The 19,262-nt window shown below is 53.1% G+C and overlaps 2 protein-coding genes across 7 annotated transcripts in view; one reads left to right on the forward strand and one right to left on the reverse strand.

Moving 5' to 3' along the window:
- The window catches only part of RCL1 (RNA terminal phosphate cyclase like 1), a 33,074-nt gene extending 26,738 nt beyond the window's left edge, over positions 1-6,336 (reverse strand). For all 3 annotated transcript variants that reach the window (XR_015701068.1, XR_015701067.1, XM_087742369.1), the window contains exons 1-3: positions 6,171-6,336; positions 3,561-3,632; positions 2,559-2,734 (exon numbers count right to left, since the gene is read on the reverse strand). Coding sequence is in view for 1 of the 3 variants with exons in the window: in XM_087742369.1 (XP_087598495.1) it covers positions 2,559-2,734; positions 3,561-3,632; positions 6,171-6,318 (396 nt within the window). In the remaining 2 variants the exon portion in view is untranslated. The remainder of the gene's footprint in view (positions 1-2,558; positions 2,735-3,560; positions 3,633-6,170) is intronic.
- Positions 6,337-6,455: 119 nt separating this feature from the next.
- On the forward strand, positions 6,456-18,279 carry LOC148050591 (sperm-associated antigen 4 protein-like). 4 transcript variants are annotated; one of them, XM_087742583.1, is made up of 13 exons: positions 6,456-7,296; positions 12,635-12,810; positions 13,534-13,613; positions 14,053-14,134; positions 14,337-14,407; positions 14,785-14,846; positions 15,033-15,076; positions 15,343-15,439; positions 15,643-15,712; positions 16,265-16,365; positions 16,936-17,103; positions 17,456-17,545; positions 18,102-18,279. In XM_087742583.1, exons 1-13 carry the CDS (start codon positions 7,036-7,038, stop codon positions 18,255-18,257), a joined length of 1,458 nt encoding a protein of 485 aa, XP_087598709.1. In that variant the 5' UTR covers positions 6,456-7,035; the 3' UTR covers positions 18,258-18,279. The 4 variants fall into 4 exon arrangements, with proteins under 4 accessions (XP_087598709.1, XP_087598710.1, XP_087598711.1 ...); XM_087742584.1 differs by having other exon boundaries at positions 6,456-6,873; positions 10,054-12,810; XM_087742585.1 differs by having other exon boundaries at positions 7,161-7,673.
- The last annotated feature ends 983 nt before the right edge of the window (positions 18,280-19,262 follow it).

Raw genomic sequence — 19,262 nt, forward strand, 5'->3', positions numbered from 1 at the left:
TCAGACAGCCCAGTGGGTCGGCCTACCTGCTCACTGCTGCCATGAGGGAAAGGTCCTGCTTCTCTGGCTGCACGCACATTCGTGCTACTTACCTCGTGGAGGCCTCCAGGAGAAAACGCAGGGGTACAGCTCTCTGCCATTTAGCCAGTTAGTTGAACTGGCTTAGGCAAAGCTCTGAAAGTGTCTGGGGTATTGGGAGTACGCAGGACTGTGGGGCTGAAAGCAGAAGATGTGAAGGGAGGATGGGCAGGACTACCTTCTCCTTTCACACACAAAGGGGGTGCTACAGGATCGTATGTGTGTATGTACATATATATTTTCATACACACATATGTGAATTTGTACATTTATCTACGTATGACAGATGTTGAACACACTCATGCAAGGATACATCCCGCAGAGTTCATCTAGCTCCAAAATAAAGGCACGTGTTTACAAAACATGATATCCCTTTTACAGATAAAAACAATAAAAATTCTCCAAAGCAGATGAACTGATGCCTTGCCTATTGTACCTACTAAGTTGAAATGGAGAGGTTCTTACATGAAAAGCAGCAGGGAAGACTCCTTGCCCATTTTAAACTACCCACAATATATTTACACTGGTTTTCCTTTCCCTGTTCTCCTTGGAAAGCCGGAAAGTGTACAGGTGGGTACACAAATTTAAGCATCCCTTTTTTTGGCAAGCATAGGTAATAAATGTTCACCCAGTTTCTAAAAACCTTCTGCCTACTGAAAAATAAAAGCCCCAATCAATTAAAACCAAATTTCCATTTACTTAAGCACATAAATGACTTAGGGTAGCACTTAAGCTTGTGCTTTTAGTCTCAGCACCCTGCAGAGCCATATGCTATACAAAACATCTTGTAAAATTCCTTAAAGTAGTTTATTGGTGTGCACCAGGTTTAAAGTTCACTCAGGCAAGTTAAACAGACATAAACCAGGTTTAAACCAGTTTTAGGAATTGGCATTCAGTTACTGCCACTTAAAAAGTTACTACACACGAGCTGACTCACAGTAACTAGTTATGCTTCTACAGCACAATGAACTTAAGCTGTAACTCCTTAGCGTGCACATCTGCATTTTATTTACATTTAGTGTCAGGTACTGTGATTCAGCTGATATATGGCAACACCTGTCTGTGTCTGAGCTTTGGCCAGCACAAGCTCCCTTTCAGCACAAACTAACTGGCTCAAATTCTCGCACACATTTCAGCTAACATTGTTTAATCTCTGTTGGCTCATGTGGCTGATGCCTGAAAAGGGATAATGTCCAGAATCAAGACTGAGTTGCTTAGATGAGTGTCCAAACTTACTTGAAAGATTGGACTGCTCTTCATCTCCCAATTCTTCAAGAATTTCTCCATTGTGATTAAAAAGATGCAGTCAACCAAAAGAGACTTCTTTGAGTTGTACTACTTACTATTTTTATTAAGTACTTTTCATCATGGCAACTGAAAGGTTAGCAAAACATCCTTCCCATTTTACTTTTTTTTTTTCTTCCTTTTCCTTTTTTTTTTTGACAGTTCTGTGTATAAGCCACTTCAATCATCCTTTGACTCATGTGGGTGTCCCACAGAGTCACAGGTGAGAGAACAAGTTTTTTAAATGACAAGAAAAGCACAGTTGACAAGCCATAAATACCACCAGGACTCACTCAGAGGCTTGTCTAATACGTGCAATTATACTTCATAGTATTTGTATTCATTTAAACTGGTTAAGTTTTCAGATGACAATGTTTCCTTAATCTACTCAGAGGAAAACAGGCCGTCTCTAATCACCATTCAACAGGTAAACAGCAGTGCTGTTCTCCAAAAGCCATTATGCTTGGGAAAAAAAAAATAGCATAACCACTAACCATTACTTCAGTGTTCTAATCCCATGTTATCCATAGCTCATTTTTGTAACAACACTGTTAAAACAAAGGACTGTAAATCAGCAGTAATAGAAATCAAGACAAGCATTTCATAGTAATTTGATCTACCATACCATACCTTCTAGCATCTTTCTGAAGAATCAGAGTTATTACATGTTTTTGCTACTGTGATTTCATGATCGGCATGCAACTTCTGTTTCTAACAGAAAGAAGGCTTCACAGCAGCATTGGTATAACTATGTCCAGCATCCAACAGAACAGAAAGATTCCTTCCTTGTTACACTCAAATTTTAAAGACAATTTCCTCTTTTTACAGTAAATACATGTGTGGGGTAGGAGAAACAACCCATCTAATTTTTAAGAGAACAGGAGAAGCAAACCAGAGGCAGGGCCTCACATTGCATTTAAAGGGAGTTTCCAGAGGAGAAGACAGAAGCAGAAGAGAACTGGAAGTCAAAAGGTAGATTACAAACTGCAACTTGGGAGTGTGATGCAGAAAGGGAACAGTTTAGCAGATGCTTGTTTGATTCAGAGAGTTTGCTGGCAGATGCAGTAACACCGGATACTTGTGGATGTGAGGCATGGTAAAAATGTAACATGTTTTAGACACTTCTTCCTAATAGTTTGGGGTTTTTTTTAAGGAAAAAAAAAATTCTCCTCTGGTACTTAAATTTTATTACTTACTGAAGGATCTACTTGATCATTTGTTACTCCCCTCAGGACAATCTTCAATGGATGTTTCATGAAAGGTGCCAAGCAGAGCAGACTTTCCAAATAGTAGCCAATACTACGACTGGGGCTGCAGTCATGTTCCAACGAGCCTCCATACAGAAGACCAGGCTGATAATACAAGGTAGTACCTGGGGAAGATGCCAGGAAAGCAAACCAAATGAGAGCGCTGCCAGCACGCTGGCCATTACTACAGCATAAAGACACTTTCCAATGACGTATACAGGCAAATTGGAGACAGAAGAACTTATGAAATGTGGTAGCACTTCCAGCAAGCTATTCTTATGTCTGCAGTTAATAAATGGGCCAAGTCACATGAGCGTCTGTCTGTCTTGGCACATCATTTCTCCTGCTTTCCCCTTCTCCCCAAAAATTGAGGATCTCTCAGCAATCCCCAAAAAGCTGATACAAGTAACTATTATCCTCCATGGCAGCTAAATCTTCACCAGACCATCAGGACATAACTGTCTCAGCATATCTGACGGTAGTTCACCTGCTTTACTGACCAACCAAAATCCTTTAAAAAAAAAAAGAGGACAAGAACCAAATGAGATTTTTTTTATGTAGGATGCTTCTCACTCAAACCAACCCCTTTTCTGAGCATGACTAGGCAAGCAGTTTCACTCAGAAGCCTGCCTTTGTAGAAGACAAACCTTGCTTTCTACAAAAACCCCTTCTTGTTCAGAGGGACCTTCCCCCACTACAAAATCCTGCATATCAAACAAAATACTAATTTTAATTCTCGAGCAACACGGTTTCCTTAACTCTCTGCATTATGGTGGAGCGCTGATCTTCTTGCATGCGATTTATTACTACAAAACTTCTCAGCTTGGTTATTTCTTCTCAGTCAATGACATCTGAACACCTACCTCCGTCAAGCCACAACTTTGATTTCACTGCAGCGACTGATAGAGCCCGGAAGAGCAGAACAGAGGAAGAGGAAAAAACAGATCTCACCTGTTTGGTTTATTTCAATCCGAGAGCCATTGGTCACTTTGTCAATCAGGCGAATAAAACTTGCTTCAAAATCTAGGGAGTAGAACAAAGACAGAATTTTAAAGTTCCTTAAATTTACTCCTGGAAAAAATAGGAAACTTCAACACCACACTTGTACATTTTCCCTTTCCTGCCTTTCACGGCAGTAAGGCTGCCCTCACTCTTCAACTTGTTGTGGTATAATTCTACCACATGAGAAAAGGTGATTCACTACAAAAACAAGAGATGCTAATTCGAGCCTCCATGCTTACAGGCATCTCAAATCAATTGAGATGCCCCCAGATGCGACTGCTGGACTAGCCACACTTCTCTCCCCAACACACAGCGAGTGACCCAAGTTGACACTTCTGACCACAGCGACCTGAGGGATCACTCAAGCCCAGCATAAAACCTTTTACAATTTAAATTTTGCTCAGTATGAAGCAAAACATACAAATCCTAGCAAACAGGACCCCGTATATTCAAGCACGACAAGCTAACAACAGCTTCCCATTATTCTCTGTGAAAGTCTTAAAAGTTTGAAAGAAGGGGATATTCAGATGTGAAGTGGTGCTCCTGCACAGCTGTTCCACAAACACAATTAGCTATCTGCAGACTTTCAAATTTTCCATTTCCCAAACTGTTATTGACATAATAAAGGCTAGAGAAACACAAGGTTCCCCGTCGCCTCTTTTCTTGCTTACTGTGTACGCTGCAGCAGTTTGCGTGGAACTAATTCCTCACTCTCTTGTTTGTGTGGGCTCTCGCTCAGAGACATGGGAAAGGACAAGCATACATATTTAACAAAACAAAAAACGAAAAATAAAAAGGAGGAACATGCTAGTATTCTTGTATTTAGGTGTGCCAAACTGGTACAGAATCAATACCAAAGACAATATGTGAACATATGCAGATTTCAAAACCCAGGTAGTTTCAAGGACCAACAGCACCTGCTTAACAGTTCGCAGCTTGCAGAACTTCCTCAGCAATAACCCTGTGTCACTTCTTAAACAGTAATCAGATTTTTCTTTCCATATAAGCTTCTAGGATGCAACAACCATTTAAACCAAAGAGCTATCTGCAGAAATTACCGTTCATTAATATTTGCATAATACAGTTGATGCCCCAGTCATGCCATGCTGGTGCTGCTCTCTGTTATGAGATAATTTCTAAACTCAAAGTTTGTATGACAGCACTGGGATCTCTTCCAGTGCAAGAGCGCATCATTGCGAATACGCATTTCCCTCTTGGAGAACAAACCTGTAGAAGAGTTTTCATTGCAAGTGCTCCAGCCACGAAAAGCAGAGAGAACTGCATCTTGAATCATCAACACAAATCGGGGTTTGTTGTTAATATTTTTCTGTTAAGTCACAGTTTACATTTTAACCCATACTTGAAAAAGGTAACTCAAACACCTCTTAAAAAAAACACGGCAAAACCTACAACTTCACCACCACCAAACGTCCCATGGTAATAATAAATACTTTGGGTCTCAGTAAATGTTAAGTCAAACACACGAGAATGTTTTGACAGTTACGGAGGAGGATTTCTAGCTATAAACTGAAGCCTCCTCAGGAGGCAGACTAGTGTCTATGCTGGTCCTACCCCCGTTCTGAACTTCACACCTTGCCCAAAAAATAACCGGACGCCACAATAACGTTTCCTCCTCAGTCTCCATCCTGTTGTCTTCTCACTCCAGTTATATGAGGAGGCTTGCTTTGGGGTGCCAAAGGTCCGGTACAGGAACGGAGCGGGCACTTCCTAAGCACGGTTTCCCTCAAACAAGTCCGCAGCGTCGGAAGTTGTCAGGAACGAGAAATAAATGGATTTCACGTCGTTCACCTTTACTACTATTTGGGCAAAACCCAGATAAAGATCAAAGCATAAAACCCGACCCATTAAAACTGTGGGAACCGGGGCTCCCAGAAGCAGGCGGAGAACGCGACGCTGGGCGCGCAGCAGCCAGCGACGGCCGCAGAGCCCGCGAATCCCGCCGGTTTTGACTGAAGAGCCCGCTTTCACCGGGGCACGAGCCGTCCCCGGGGCCGCCCGCGACGCTGAGGCACAACCTGCCGGGCGGGCGGACCCGCGCTTGCCGTCCCCTCCCGCTCCCCCGCCGCGGCGCCTGACGCCAGGAGCGGAGGGAGCCCCGCTGCCCTGCGGGGGGACCGGGCCGGACCGGGCCCCCGTCGGCGGCTGCGCTCGGCGGCCCCACCCGTCGGGCCGCCCCCGGGGCCCCGCAGGAGGACAAGCGTGGCCCCGCGGCAAGGCGCGGCTGCCACCAAACCGCGGCGGGAGGGCGACACCCAGGTGCGCCGGTCGCGCCCGAGGCGGCGCCGGCGACTCCCCGCCGCACCGGCTGTGCCGGGCGCCCCGGGGAGGGCTCTTCCGCGGGGAGACACCGGCACGCAGCCGGGACCCCCTGCACCCCCGCCGCCCGGGTGGGACCCCGCCGGGAGGGGGCCGGGGCTGCCCCACCTCCCGGTGCGGGGCTGCAGCCGCCCGGCAGCCAGCCCCCGGCACAGCCGGCGCCGGGGCTCCGCCGCCCCCCGCCCTCTTGGCCCGGCGGCGGCCGCCGGTGCCCCCGCTCACCGCGGAGGCCGGGGTCCTCCTCCTTGGCGCGGATCTTGCGGATTTTCAGCGGCCGCCCGCTGAGCGTGGACAGCACCAGCCGCTGCCGCAGGAAGTTGCAACCCGCGTAGCTGAGGCACTGCGCCTCGCCCGCCGCGCCGCCCGCCATGCCGCTGCCCCCGCCGCCGCCCCGCCGCGCCCACGTGGTTGGGAACAGGAAGCTCTGGGACAGCGGCGGGGTCAAAGGGCAAGGGGCGGGGCGGCGGGGCGGGCTGCGGCTGCGGCGGGGTGGCTCCGGCCCCGGGCCCGGGCCCGGGCCCCGGCCGCGGCCCCGGCCGCGCCGCGGAGCGGCTGGGGGCGGCGCTGGGAGCCGCGCTGGGGGCGAGAGCTGAGCGCTAACGACCGCCCCTGCCGCTGCTTCCGCTCTCCCGACCTGCGTGTGTGTAGCGGAAGGTTCAGCGTCTGGGAAGTGCCCATGCGGCTTTTTAACCGAGCCCGGCCGTCCTTAGAGGAGAGACCGAGTGAAGCTGTCGGTCTGTGCGTTAGGGGAAACGTGGTTCGCGGTAGCGGGGTGTCAGTGTCAGCTGCTCGGCTGCACTTACGTGTGCAGGGAAAGAAGTTTTATAGAACAGAACAGAATTGACTATTTCAGTTGGAAGCGACCTGCAACGGCCATCTGGCCCAACTGCCTGACCACTTCAGGGCTGACCAGAAGTTAAAGCAGGTTGCTAAGGTTGTTGTCCAAATGCCTCTTAAACACCGACAGGGTTGGGGCATCGGCCACCTCTCTAGGAAGCCTGTTCCAGGGTTTGACCACCCTCTTGGTAAAGAAGCGCTTCCTAACGTCCAGTCTAAACCTCCCCTGGCGCAGCTCTGAACCATTCCCATGCATCCTATCACTGGATACCAGGGAGAAGAGCTCAGCACCTCCCTCTCCACCTTCCCTCCTCAGGAAGCTGTAGAGAGCAATGAGGTCGCCCCGCAGCTTCCTTTTCTTCAAATGAGACAAGACCAGAGTCCTCAGCTGCTCCTCACAGGACTTGCCTCCCAGCCCTGTCACCAGCTTTGTTGCCCTCCTCTGGACGCATTCCAGGACTTTCACATCCTTCTGAAATGGTGGGGCCCAGAACTGCACACGGTGTTCCAGGTGGGGCCGCGCCAACACTGAATACAGCGGGATGATCACCTCTCTTGCCCAGCTGGCTGTGCTGTGTTTGATGCACCCCAGGATGCCGTTTGCCCTCTCGGCTGCCAGGGCACACTGCGGGCTCATGTGGAGCCTGCTGCCAGCCAGTGCCCCCAGATCCCTTTCTGCAGGCCTGCTTTCCAGCTACTCCTCTCCCAATTTAGACTTGTGCCTGGCATTTCTCTGTCCCAGGTGCAGAATCCGGCATTTGTTCTTGTTAAACTTGATGCCGTTGATGATTTCCCAATGCTTCAGTCTATCCAGATCCCTCTGCAAGGCCTCTTGTCCTCAAGAGAGTCAACAGCACCTTCCAGTTTAGTATCATCAGCCATGAACAGGTCAGATCATTTTCCCTACAAATAATAACATTTTTTTTTCCTCAATAAGTTGTTTTCCAGAGAGGACAACTTTTTTTTTTTTTTTTTAACCCTGATAGGGATGCTTGATAGGAATTATGCAGAAATTAGACCTCCTTTTGTTAGCTGCTTGCTGACTCAGCTTTTCTCATCAGTGTGCATAAGGATCATTTGTGGTTTTGATAAACCAATCTGCAAGCTATGTATCATAGAATAATAGAATGGTTTGGGTTGGAAGGGACCTTTAAAGGTCATTTAGTCCAACACCCCCTGCCATGGGCAGGGACATCTTCCACTAGATCAGGTTTCTCCAGGTCTTGAACTCTTCCAGGGACGGGGCATCCACAACTTCTCTGGACAACCTGTTCCAGAGTCTCACCACCCTCATCGTAAAAAATGTCTTCCTTATGTCCAGTCTAAGCCTACTCTCTTTCAGTTTGAAACTGTTGCCCCTTGTCTTGTCACTACAGGCTCTGGTAAAAAGTCTCTCTCCATCCTTCTTGTAACCCCCCTCTAAGTACTAAAAGACCACAATAAGGTCTCCCCAGAGCCTTCTCTTCTCCTGCCTAAAAAACCCCAACTCTCTCAGCTTTTCTTCGCAGGAGAGGTGCTCCAGCCCTCTGATCATTTTTGTGGCCCTCCTCTGGACTGGCTCTATCAGGTCCTTGTCTTTCTTGTACTGGGGACCCCTGAGTTGGACAGAGTACTCCAGGTGGGGTCTCACCAGAGAGGAGTAGAGGGGCACAGTCACCTCCCTCGGCCTGCTGGCCACACTGCTTTTTATGCAGCTGAGGATGCTATTGGCTTTCTGGGCTGCAAGTGCACATTGCCAGCTCATGTCCAGTTTTTCATCCACCAGTATCCCCAAGTCCTCCTCTGCAGGGCTGCTCTCCGTTCATCCCCCGGTTTGTACTGATATGAGGGGTTGCCCCAACCCAGGTGCAGGACTCTGCACTTGGCCTTGTTGAACTTCATGAGGTTCACACAGGCCCACTTCTTAAGCCTGTCCAGGTCCCTCTGGATGGCATCCCATCCCTCAGGCGTGTCAATCACACCACTCAGCTTGGTGTCATCTGCAAACTTACTGAGGGTGCACTCGATCCCGCTGTCTATGTCACTGATGAAGACACTAAATATTATTGGTCCCAATATGGACCCTTGTGGGACACCACTTGTTACTGGTTTCCACTTTGACATTGAGTCATTGACTTTGATTTGTTGGAGAAGGCCAACCAGCCAGTTCCTTACCCATCTAACAGTCCATCTGACAAACCCGTATCTCTCCAATTTAGCAGCAAGAATGTTATGGGGGACCATATCAAAGGCCTTACAGAAGTCCAGGTAGATGACAGCTTTTCCCTTGTCCATTGATGCAGTTACTCTGTTGTAGAAGGCCACTAGATTAGTCAGGCACAATTTGCCTTTGGTGAAGCCATGTTGGCTGTTTCCAGTCATCTCCCTGTCTTCCATATGTTTCAATATGTCTTCCAGGAGAATCTGCTCCATGATCTTACTGGGCATGGAGGTGAGGCTGACTGGTCAGTAGTTCCCAAGGTCCTCCTTTTTACCCTTTTTAAAAATGGACATGATGTTTCCCTTTCCTCCAGTCACTGGAGACTCTCCCTGACTGCCATGACTTTTCAGACATGATGGAGAGTGGCCTGGCAACCACATCAGCCAATTCCCTCAGAACCCTGGGATGCATCTCATTGGGTCCCATGGACATGTGTATGTTCATGTTCCTCCAGTGGTCTTGAACCTGATCTTCTCCTACAATGGGAGGGACTTTATTCTGCCAGTCCCTGCCTCGAAGTTCAGGGGCTTGAGAGATGTGGGAAGAGAGATTACCATTGAAAACTGAGGCAAAAAAATTGTTGCGTACCTCAGCCTTCGCCATGTCAGTTGTCACCAGCTCTTCTGTCTTATTTATCACGGGGGAGGTACCTTTTCTTTAATCTTTATTTTCTGGCCAATGTACCTGTAAAAGCCATTCTTCTTTTTTTTTGCATCCCTTGCCAAATTCAGTTTAGCGATATCTGTCACAATTTGACTAGTATGGTCCTCAAGAGAGAAACTTTGTCTTTACTAGTAGCTATGGAAATTGCATGAGAGAGACCTTCCTGCAGAGTTTCGTGTTGTGAAATGAGCAACTTCATATAGTTAGACATGGATTATTACTGAATCTTGCAGTAAGCATGTATCCCAAATGATAGACTTGTCCATGAGTGAACATGCTGTGATAATTTTAAAGAGACAACTTCTGTATTTTAACATTCAGCTATGTGCTTTATTCTGCTTTTAAACCTACAAATGTTTTTCATACATCTGCATTTATTTTTTTGTGTTTTGTTCTGGATTGCAGGTAAAATATGCCTCTGAATCACACCTGACTCATAAGAAGCCAGTTTTTCCTTTCTGTAAGCTGCCATGGTAGATGACAGCACAGAAAAAGTTTGAAATGAGATTTCTGTGTTGTTATTGTTTCCTTCTGTCCTTTACGTTGGCTGCAGCCTAAATCACAAGTCACCTGCTTAGTCACACATTAATTATTGTAGTAAGGAGCATTTCAAGGCTATAGTCACCAGGACATCATAGTAGTCACTCAGCAAGAACTTCTGTCTGTTTCACAAAGGTCTTTTTTGAAATAAGATCAATACTATATTTGTGCAGGCTTTTTAGCAGTGAGAGTCCACATCAGATAATTGGTGTTAATCCATAAGGGATTCACAAGCTATTCATATCCCCTGTGATACACTAATTTCCACAAGACCTGTGAAGAAAGTTGCTGCAGTTCGTCTGTTTGTTTGTTTTAAATAAATGGGAATGCTGTCCCACACTAGCCCACTCTGTTTTCTCGTTAGCTAGCTGAAGCAAGGAAGCAGCAAGCTGAAATTCCGTGGCTGAGCAAGGGTAGTAATACAATACTACAGAAGTGTTAAGTCGTTTTGTCTTCTACTGTTATTTCTATTACTGGCACTTTTAAGGCCTCAAACAGGATCTAATCTTGATCTGTGCTCTGTGCACGTAGTGAGAGACTAGGTATTCTCCCCTGAACTCCAGCAGAGAGACATGATGAAAGAAATTTGAGAAAAGACTTAGCCAACATCAGTAGCTGAGCTGCTACAGGTCAAATTGAGCCCTTGTTTGTTGTGTTTGTTTGTTTTCTTTCCTAATGAGCTCATAATATAAGGTTTAGTTTACAGAGTAGGCGATCTTGTAAATTTGAGATCTCCAAATGGACCGTGACACCATTGCCTCTCGTCCCATCATTCGGCACTACTGAGAAGAGCCTGCGTCAATCCTCCTTGCTCCCTCCCTGTAAGAATTTATATACATTGATAAAGTCTTCCCTGAGCCTCCCAGCTCTTTCAGCCTTTCCCCATAGAAGAGATGCTCCAGTGTCTTCAACATCTTACTAGCCCTTTGCTGGCCTCTCTCCAGTATGTCCATGCCTCTCTTGTACTGAGGAGCTGAGAACTGGACACAACAATCCAGGTGTGGCCTCACCAGTGCTGAGGAGAGGGCAAGGATCACCTCCCTCAACCTGCTGGCAGCACTCCTCCTATCGCAGTGCAGGATACCATCTGCTGCCTTTGCCACAAGGGCACATCGCTGGCTCATGTTCAACTTGGTGCTGAACATGAACACCAGCATGCACTGGTGCATGTGGTTGTTCCCCCCTCAGGTGCAGGACTTTGCTCTTCGCTCCTTGATGAACTCCATGAGGCTTCTGTCAGCCAGTTTCTCCCACCTGTTGAGGTCCCTCTGGAGGGCACCACAACCTCTGATGCATCAGCCACTCCTCCCAGTTCTGTGTCATCAGCAAACTTGCTCTGCCCCATCATCCAGATCACTAATGAAGATGTTAAACAGGACTGGACCCACTACTGGCCCCTGGGGTATCTCTCGTCACAACCTGGCAAGGGCCTGCAAGATGGCTCATCCCAGAGGAGCCACTGGGGTCCGTGGGCCACCCCAGAAGGAACCAATGCAGTGTTCTCTGTGCTTGTGCATCTTGTTGAGGATGGAGGTGTGCAGCACGTGCCTAGGGCCACTTTGGTGGCCGGACCTCCCCATGATGATGTGGAGCCAGAGGGGCTGAGCAAGTCAAAGCCCCATGCAGCCCCACCCCCAGCCTGGTGTCACCCAGAGCCAGCGCCCCCTCCTTGCCCCATGGGGACCCCCCAGATGGCAGGGCTGACCCTGCTCAGGCAGGGGGAAGGCAGAGGGCCCTGCTGAGGATCCTCCCTAAACCTGTGTTGCTATCCCAGATACACAGTGCCTTCGGCACTGCCTGTGCCCTGGTGCAGGGGACTTCCTGGTCCCCCAGGAGACTCCAAAACACACAGCAAACACCCTCCTTTCTCTACACACGCTGTGGTGGGTTGACCCCAGCAGACCGATGCTCAGCCAGGCCCCAAGCAATGGCTACTTTGGAAAGACCAAAAGCCCAGGCTTTATTGCGGAGCATGGGGTTACATGGCAGGCAAGAGCCCTGTGGTCAGTGTGGGTCGGCTGTCCCTGCTGTGTCCCCTCCCAGCCTCTCACCCAGCCTCGGCCTACTCGCTCAGGGACATGCAGAGAGAAACAGAGGAAGCCTTGGCGCTCTGCAAGCACTGTTCAGCACGAGCTAAAACACCAGCTGGTGTGCTTTCAACAGTCCAGTCACAAACCCAAAACACAGCGCCAGGTGGGTGCCGGGGTCTCTCTCTGAACCCCTGCCCCCCGGTAGCTCCGTCTGTGATGTCATAGCCATGACCTCACACCGTACGGGGCCAGGCCACTGTGAAGTCAAGGCTGGCCACCCTGCACCGCAGCACTGGGGGCCACAACCTCCCACCTGGAAGGAGCTCGCCGTGTCCTGGGGGCTGTGTGCCCGTGGCAGGCGTTCTCCTCCCAGCAATCAGTTTGGGGCTCTCGCCTGAGTGACCTCCCCTGGGCAGGCAACGCTCCTGCGGCAGAAGGAGGACACCCAGGCTTGCAGGGGACCTTCATTTCTCCCCAAGATGAGGCAGAGAAAGGCTCCTGCAAGAGCACAAGGCGCTGCCCTGTCAAGGAGGAGAGCCAGCAGCAACGTGGGCGGATGTGCAGCTGGGCCCACTCAGGTCCTCGAGAACAGGTACGAGGATTTCTTCCTCCTGGGGACGTTGGCTGGCAGGGGGGACCCACAGAGCCTAAAGGGGTACTGGGGGGACCGATGGAGAAGCTGGCGAGCACTGTGGGTCCCAGGGCTTGGGAAAGCCGCCGTGAGTGTGGAAGAGGCTCAGCTGAAAGCCTCGCTGAACCCCCGGGCCAAACCCCACAGTCCTGCTGCTCGGGGTCCCACCATGGCACTGGGAAGTTCCTGCTGCTCTCCAGCACAAGCCGTTTCTGGGCACCTGGAGCAACCACCGTGCAGGTGTGTCTGGGTAGCCTCTGGCAGAGCCGCGGGAGAGCTCAGCCCTCTCCCCGCCAGGCCTCCCTGGCAAAGGGCGGCTGCAAAGTCCTGGTGGGTCTCTGCCGAGGGCGAGAAGCCTTGGGGGTGTTCCAGAGAGGGCTCTGGCCATCATGCTGCAGAGGCCCCGGGAAGAGGTGGGGGCTTTGGAGGACAGCAGCTGCTCCCCTCTCCCCAAAGAGCACCAGGCCGCTGAGATGCCTGCCCAGGGGCAGGTTGGTGCTATGGGGGCCAGGGGGCAGTCGCGGTAAGAAGCAGCTGTGCCACCCCGCTCTGCGGCTTCTTCCGCCCTGTCTCACCACGTCTCCTGGGAGGCTTCACAAAGCCTGTCTTCTGGCCAGGGCCTTGCCTCGCCTCGCACGGCATGGAGACGGTGCAAAACAGTGCTCCATCTTTTTCCTCCCATAGCTGCACCTGCTCTCAGGAGGACCAGGGCACCAGCTGGGAAGGGCCAGCATGCTCCAGCTGCCATACAGGAGACAATGAGCGTAAGCTCAGCGCTGCCTTTCACCCCATGTTTGCACCAAGCCTGCCTGGCTCAGCCGGGACCTACAGCCCTGCAGAACCGGCGTCATCCTGCCCCGACCGACGCCTGGGGCCACCTCCCCTACGTGACCGTGGGAACCTGGCTACCACGTCCATGTCTTTGTGGGATACTGTAGTAATCATGGGGTAGCCCAGTACGGTAGAGGCCCAGAGGCCAAAGCCTCATCCACCCTCCCTCCCTAGCTGCACCCTCAGTGCCCTGCCTGCTAGGGGATCCTGCCCGGCCCTCCGCCCCCCGCTGCCAGGGTGCAACCAGCTGCCCCCCTCTCCAGGGCATAACCCTGGCCCTGGCAGTGCACCTCCCCGCAGGGGGCTGGCACACGCCCTGACAGGCATCCTCCAGAAGGGTCCTCAGGCTTTTCTCCATTTTTTTTCGCCCAGGGTTGGTCCTCAGCATTGCTTACAGCCTGGCAACGGCCATGCTTTACCTCCACAGATGCCTCAGCACAGGCGTCTCCACCCTGTGAGTACGACGCGTGTCTGCTCTGGACACAGAGACAGGGGGTGCCAGTGGGACAGGGCGAGCGGCGGGGGCTGGAGGTGCTCCCCACCAGGAGACCCCCTGGCTCCCCTCTAAATTGCTGCTCCTCAACTGTAAGAGAAAACCCCCCTGTGCAGGCCTCTGCCCTTAGGCACTGCTAACACCAGGACTTACTCTTTTTCAGGAAAGAGGTCATCACCCTGAAAACGGAGAGGCTCTCCACGATCCTCTTCTTGATGAGCCTAGCTGCTCTCGGTGAGTATTCACCCCCTGTCAGCAGAGGCACAGAGGTGGGGGCTGTGAGCTTCAGCATGAGGGAGAGGCACTGGAGCACCCGTGGGGCCCTTCCAGCCTCCCACCTTTGCCGGTCTGGGAGGTCGTGAGATGCTCGCTACATGCAGGGGAAATGGGGCGTAGCTGTGGGGTGCCAAGCATGCCCAGGAACCAAGGCTGTGCAGAGCCCCAAGGCCAAAGGAAAGGGTCCCTGCTTGGATCTGCAGCCTCTTTCTGCACCCCCTCCCCATATCCTCAGCCAGCCTCTTGCCACCTTTGGTGTGGGAGGAGACCGCCTCACTACAGGGTTTGTGAGAAACTCTAGTCAAGTAACTCTCTCTTGGTGATGTGAATTACAGCTGGTGCCTACTGCGGGACCTCACTCCTCGTGTGGATGCTGTGGACAAGGAGTGTGCCACAGGTCAGTGGGACAGGAAAGTCCCGCAAAGGAGCACGGCTGGGGGTGGGTGGGTAAACTGGCCAGTCCTCCGGTTCCAGGCAGTGACCCACGGAAGCGGCAGCAGCTTCTGCCGTGCCTTCCTAGAGCTGCCGGCTCTGGAAAGCCCCGGCAGCCCGGGGACTCAAATGGAGAGCCTTTCTCTTTCAGGTGCTGCTGGAGCAGCTGGCTGCAGACGAGCTGATGTCCCTGCGGTAAAAGCCCTCTCCTCTCTCCTGACCTGCAGCACATTGGGTGGGGTAGCGGCAGATGAGCCCATGCTATCTGCACTCACGTGCGCGGCGCCTAGGGCTCGTGCCTTTCGCTCCTGCCTGGGCCTTCTGCTAAGCCTGGAGGGGGAGGGAAGCCCTTGCAAACTGGGGAAAGAAAAGGGGGCTCGAGCACCTCTCCTCCCGAGCTTGGAGGCTCTGGGAGGGGCTGGGCAGCTCTCTGACAAGATCTGCTTTCCTGGGGACTGCAGGAACGTGCTTGCTGTGTGGGGGGAGAAATCCCAAGAGCTGCAACAGCTGAGGGCTGAGGTAGCGCGCCTGGCTGCAGAGATCGGCGCTATGAAGAAGGTGATGCTGCACTTTGGGAAAGAGGGCTGGGATGAGCAGGGCCCCACACAAGGCCCTTCCTGGCCCAGTTCCTGGGCTTTTCCTGCTCAGCCCACACGCTCATCCCTTGCCAGGGGCTGCCGGTGGAACTTCTCCAAGTAAAGCCCCTTCCCCTGGCCAGGTCTAACGTGATCGTTTCCCCTGTTCCTTTGTGTCTTTCCCAGGAAGCAGAGCAAATGAGAGAGGCAATGTCTGCAACCACACAGGCGCCTGACTGGGCTCTGAAAAGCGCAGGTACAGACGGACGTCAGGTCCACGCAAGAAAGTCTCGTCGTGCTGGGCTCGTGCTTGGCAGTCCCCAAAGCAGGCTGTGCCGCAGACTCTGCTCTCCGAGGCAGAGGGAGGTGGGACCAAATCACGGGGCCCAAGAGCATGACTGTGGCAGAGCAGCTCCCTTGGGCTCACCCCAGTCCTGCCTTCGGGACCCTCGCTGGAGCCCCGGCCGTGCCCCTGACAGCATTTCTGCCCTCTCCCTCTCCGCTGAGCTTTCCTGGGGCGTGAAAGCGTATGGCTGGGTCATCCTCTGCTGTTGACGCAGCAGGGCCTTGGCTTGGGTCTGCTGCCCTTCCCGTGGGGGCTTGCTGTCTCCCAGCACCAGCACACCTTCTCTTTGTGCGGCTGGGAGAGACACCATCACCGGGCACGGGGATCCCCTCCTTGCTTGGGGCACCTCCGAACGTGCGGTGCTGCATGTGGGGCTGGCAGGCAGCCTTAGAAGTCGCCTGCAGAGACCAGGTCCTCCGAGCCTGGGGCCTCCTGCAGTCAGCTGCTCTCTTCTCCCTTCAGGGGCTGCCATCGACCTGCAGAGATCATCCGGCAGCTCTGCATGGCTCTGCAGAGTGTTTGCGTTCCTGTGTACTCCCCCCCTTCTGGATACCTTTGTGCAGGTACAGGAGCAGAAACTGCCAGTGCTGCTTCTCTTGCCTCTTATAAAGTTGGGGGCAAGCCCTGGGGCGTCTCCCCTCAGGCCAGCGGTATTGCTGACGGCCACGGCACTGGTCCAGTGCCTGGTGCCTGAGGTCTCACACAGGGCTTGGCTCCCAAGAAAAGAGCAGCTGCCCTCAGAAGGGGGCTGAGCTGAGCTGAGCTGAGCTGAGCTGAGCTTCCTGCCCACCATCCCTGGTCACTGGTGGGTGAAGGCGCTTCTCCTTCAGGACCACGTTTCCCTGCCACAGCTCTGATTGCCCGCGTCCCCATGGGGCAGTGGAGGGTGAAGGGAGGCTGCAGAGCTGCTGGCCAAAAAGAGAGGTTTCTTGAAAGCCCTGCCTCCAGTGCAGGGGATCAGATGTTTCCCACTGGTCGGCTCTTCTCCTCTCTCCTGGGCTGGGAAGACGGCCAGGCGCCCAACACGCCATTCATTTCAAGCACAAGCAGTGCTGCCTGTGCTTCTGGCTGCACGGGAGCGCAGCGGGCCCCATCACGCCCTCGCCTTCATTGCTCTTGCCCTCTGCTTTCAGCCGGATGCTTCCCCAGGATACTGCTGGCCTTTCCAAGGCTCTCGGAGCGAGGTGCTAATCCGGTTGCCCGCACTAGTACGACCGATAGCCATCACCGTACAGCACACCTCAAAGATAACCGCTCCGCTGGGGACTGTCAGCAGTGCTCCTCGAGATTTCGTGGTCTCTGTAAGTCTCTGCTGGGCAACTGGGGGCTGGGACCTGGCCGCAGGGAAAAGCTGTAACGGGGACTTGCTGCTCTCTGCACATCTGCCGAGATCCGTGTGCTCCCAAGCACTGCCGTTCCCTGAGGGCCCATCTCAAGTGACGTGCAGGGTGGTGTCACCCCTCCTCAGACTTGCTCAGCACAGTTTGGCCCAGCACCTCCGGGCCCCTGAGCAACACACAAGGAGGAGACTCAGCCCCACTGCACCCTGCACCAGACCGCACTGAAGCTGCGGGCGCTGGGTGCGCATCTAGCATGAGCGTTTCCTCGTGGTCAGGTTGAGCCTGACCTGCTCCCCTGCGCTTTATCTCCAAGGGACTGGATGAGGAAGGCAAGGACGAAACTCTGCTGGGGACATTCACCTACGCCGTGCAGAAAGAGCCGGCACAGACCTTCTCTCTGCAGGTACCGGGCGTGCGTGTGGGCAAGAGGCCAGGGCAGAAATGCCGGTTTGCCAGCAAGTCGCTGGCAGAAGGAGTGTGGATGGTCCCTGCCAGCGCAGGGGCCCGACCCTGGTCGAGAGAAACATCGGTGGGATCAGGAGGGAGAGCGGCATCTGGCAGGGCGGCAAAAGCAGATCGCTGTGCTGTTGGCCCCGCAGCCGTGTGGGTCTGCGGAGCTGCCTGGCTGCACCCGCCGGGCAGGCGGTGGCAGGGAGGACGCCCAGCACCTTGCCCCGGCAGCAGGACTTTCCCTGGGCCCCGCTTCCCCGGCACCGGCGAGCCTCAGGTTTCCACAGCTGCCTGCCACGCTCTCTGAGGCCGGGCTTTTGCTCTGCAGGGGCACAGGGGTCCTTTGCTGCCTGGGTGGGAGAAGGGAAGGAGGGACAAGCTGCCTCTCTGGCCAGGGTGGCAGCTGGTCCCGGAGCAGGGGCCGGGCTGGCAGAGGAAGACGCGTGAAGCCTGCTTTCACTCTTTACACCCCAGGAGTGACGCTGCCTTTTGCTGTGGTTTCTTTGCAGAATGGGATCCGCAAAGCCTTTTGGTTTTTGAAACTTGGCATACAGAGCAACTGGGGAAAACCAGGATACACCTGCATTTATCGAGTGCAGGTGCATGGGAAGACAGCGGAAACGAATGCCATCGGCCAGACACATGTGCAGATCTTCCAGCAATAAGAATTAAAGAGGAAAATGGAGGAACAGACCAGAGGGATGTGGTTTATTCATCTGCTGCAGAGCAATGTCGTTGCAGAGGCCTTCCAAAGCAGACAACTTCTGCCTTTCCCAGGCTGAGGCCTTCCTCGGGCTTTCCACTTTCTCTCTGCCACGGGGACGTTGGCTAACCGAGCAAAGGGAGACAACGCTCCCGTAGCCTTTCCTTGCCTAAGGTCCTTGATGAAATCCTTTGGCACGAGGGCCACTGCCCCATCTCGCCCCATGAAGGAGCTGTCGGAGCTTGGCAGCGTTTGGGGGTCATGATCCCCGCAGCACGTGCCCATTCCGCTCAGGGCACACCTTGGCTCTGGGGACTGCGGTGCGGCCATGGCTGGGACCCTTGAGGGCTCTGAAGCTCTGGCACCAAGGCTCCTGCCGGAGTTTCACAGTTCCTGCAGTTACTGTAGTCCCAGGCCAGGTCTAGGGCTTGGCCATATTGCCCACCAGCATCTGTCACAAACCCAAACCAACTTATTGCTTCGGGGAATTTCTCCCCAGCTCATTGACTTCCCCAGGAGCAACCTAGTAACTACTGCTCCTCGTAGTGAAGGGAAAGAAACGCAAAGAAATCCCCTAGGAAAGACAGCCCTGCTCCCTTCGGACACCGCTCCCCACAGCCTCCTTCAGGGCAGCCATTTTCTTCCCCCCTCTCCTCCCACCCTGACACGTCTGCTCCTCTCTCTCCGCCCTCACCGCCCGGCTGGATAGTCCTCTGATTGGTTCAGAGCCACCACACCCTTCCCTGATTGGTTCCGGTCTGCACATGGTGGGCGGGATCGGTTCTGCCCCCTGCAGAGCTGACTGGCGCTGGCTGTGACAGGCCCAGGGCAGTCCCAGATGTCCTCCTCCACAGCTGGGTCTTGAGCACCCCAGGGCACTGTGAGCCACCACCTCTGGCCTGAAAGGACCACGCCGCGTCCTGGTGGCTCTGTGCCGATGGCAGGCACGCTCCTTCCAGGAATAGCT

The sequence above is a fragment of the Nipponia nippon genome, unplaced genomic scaffold (genome assembly GCF_047370975.1).
Source record: "Nipponia nippon isolate SJK-2023a ecotype South Korea unplaced genomic scaffold, ASM4737097v1 scaffold_8, whole genome shotgun sequence".
Lineage (NCBI taxonomy): Eukaryota > Metazoa > Chordata > Aves > Pelecaniformes > Threskiornithidae > Nipponia > Nipponia nippon.